The sequence below is a fragment of the Contarinia nasturtii genome, unplaced genomic scaffold, assembly GCF_009176525.2.
Source record: "Contarinia nasturtii isolate CC-2019 unplaced genomic scaffold, AAFC_CNas_1.1 Cnas_scaffold_289, whole genome shotgun sequence".
In the NCBI taxonomy this organism is placed as follows: domain Eukaryota; kingdom Metazoa; phylum Arthropoda; class Insecta; order Diptera; family Cecidomyiidae; genus Contarinia; species Contarinia nasturtii.
In genome coordinates this window covers 1-1,256 of record NW_022197644.1, presented here as the reverse complement: position 1 = coordinate 1,256, position 1,256 = coordinate 1, and the positions used below count along the sequence as shown (strand labels likewise).

The following is a 1,256-nucleotide window of genomic DNA, read 5'->3' as shown; positions in this document are numbered from 1 at the left end:
ACTGTGTTATATATGTTTTTAAAAAAAATTATGGAGCAACCCTCGTATTTAAACTATTTAACACTTGCACCTATTTAAATATTAAAAGCCAAAATGTGATAGATTCATCAAAATAAAAAAAACCAAAAAAAAAATGCTTATAAATTTTGCTAAATATCTCATTTAGTGGGCCGACAGTAATGAACCGTCCAAATATAAGGTGTATGCTTCATTTTTCACGTACAAATTATTATCTAATAGGCGTGGTTCTATTGCGGTTGTCGGATTAGTTGTATATTCCATACAACGAGATAATAAGACATTTCCATATAATATTGACTCATATAAGTTCTTTGTGCAGGTTGGTTGTTTTATTCTCATATAGCATTTATTTTGAACTTTGAAATAAAATTCTGCCACTTCATCGGCGATTGGTGTATTCACATCACTTAAACACTTATCAAAACTACGTTCGCAACTGCAAAGGTAAATGCGGAAAGAATTCTCGTTCGTCAATGACATTCGTACACCAAAAATAGTTTGCCCAGGTTGTATATTGGTACATTTGCTATGTTCATCGATGCAATTTTCCAATTTAATTGCCTATTTAACAAAGATTATAGTAAGAAAGATTTCGATATACACAGCGAATTTTAGCGACGTTCTGAGTCATTTTAAAGCTAAATAAATAAAATAACAATTAGTGATAAAAATGTCTTACCGTCGGTGACGATAATATCGACTCTACTAGAGCTACTACGTAAATTACGGTAACAATTAAATTTGTTTTTTTCATTTTCAAAAAATCAGCGTAGATAGTACTGAAACTTATAGTATATTCTTGAAATGTTCAAGTCTTTTATACTGATTGATACTGGTTGAATACGTCTTTGCATATTTCAAAATGCAATTTAATTCAATTCAATTCCATTCAATCCAATTCAATGTAATTTATTTACATAGCCAAACACTTGAACTACTTGGCTGAACTTAAGTACAGACATTGTACTACATTATAACTCAACGTAATTTAAATAAATATAACAATTAGGTGTAAATATCAATATCAATATCGAAAGATAGTTAAATGTAAAATAATCGAATCGAATTTGTATCTACGTTTCTAATACAAAATGATATTTACATTGACATTGACATTGAAAAATGGCTCCTAGCGATATATATACGCGTGCCGTATGGGCATTTACGTTAAAATCAACAATATTGAAAAAAATTAAGAACATTCCAATTATCAACGATCTGTCAAACAACAATGA

General features: G+C 29.4%; 1 protein-coding gene across 1 annotated transcript; it reads right to left on the bottom strand.

Annotated features, from left to right (window-relative positions):
* Positions 1-47: 47 nt before the first annotated feature.
* Positions 48-975, bottom strand: LOC116337866. Its single transcript, XM_031762803.1, has 2 exons — positions 701-975; positions 48-582 (listed from the first exon to the last, which is right to left on the bottom strand). Exons 1-2 carry the CDS (start codon positions 773-775, stop codon positions 163-165), a joined length of 495 nt encoding a protein of 164 aa, XP_031618663.1. The 5' UTR covers positions 776-975; the 3' UTR covers positions 48-162.
* Between the last annotated feature and the right edge of the window lie 281 nt (positions 976-1,256).

Excerpts from the sequence above, each read along its gene's own strand:
- LOC116337866 (XM_031762803.1), bottom strand. The coding sequence starts at position 775 with ATGAAAAAAACAAATTTAATTGTTACCGTAATTTACGTAGTAGCTCTA. Across the intron at positions 583-700 it reads CGATATTATCGTCACCGACG|GCAATTAAATTGGAAAATTG; the intron begins GTAAGACATTTT and ends TTTGTTAAATAG.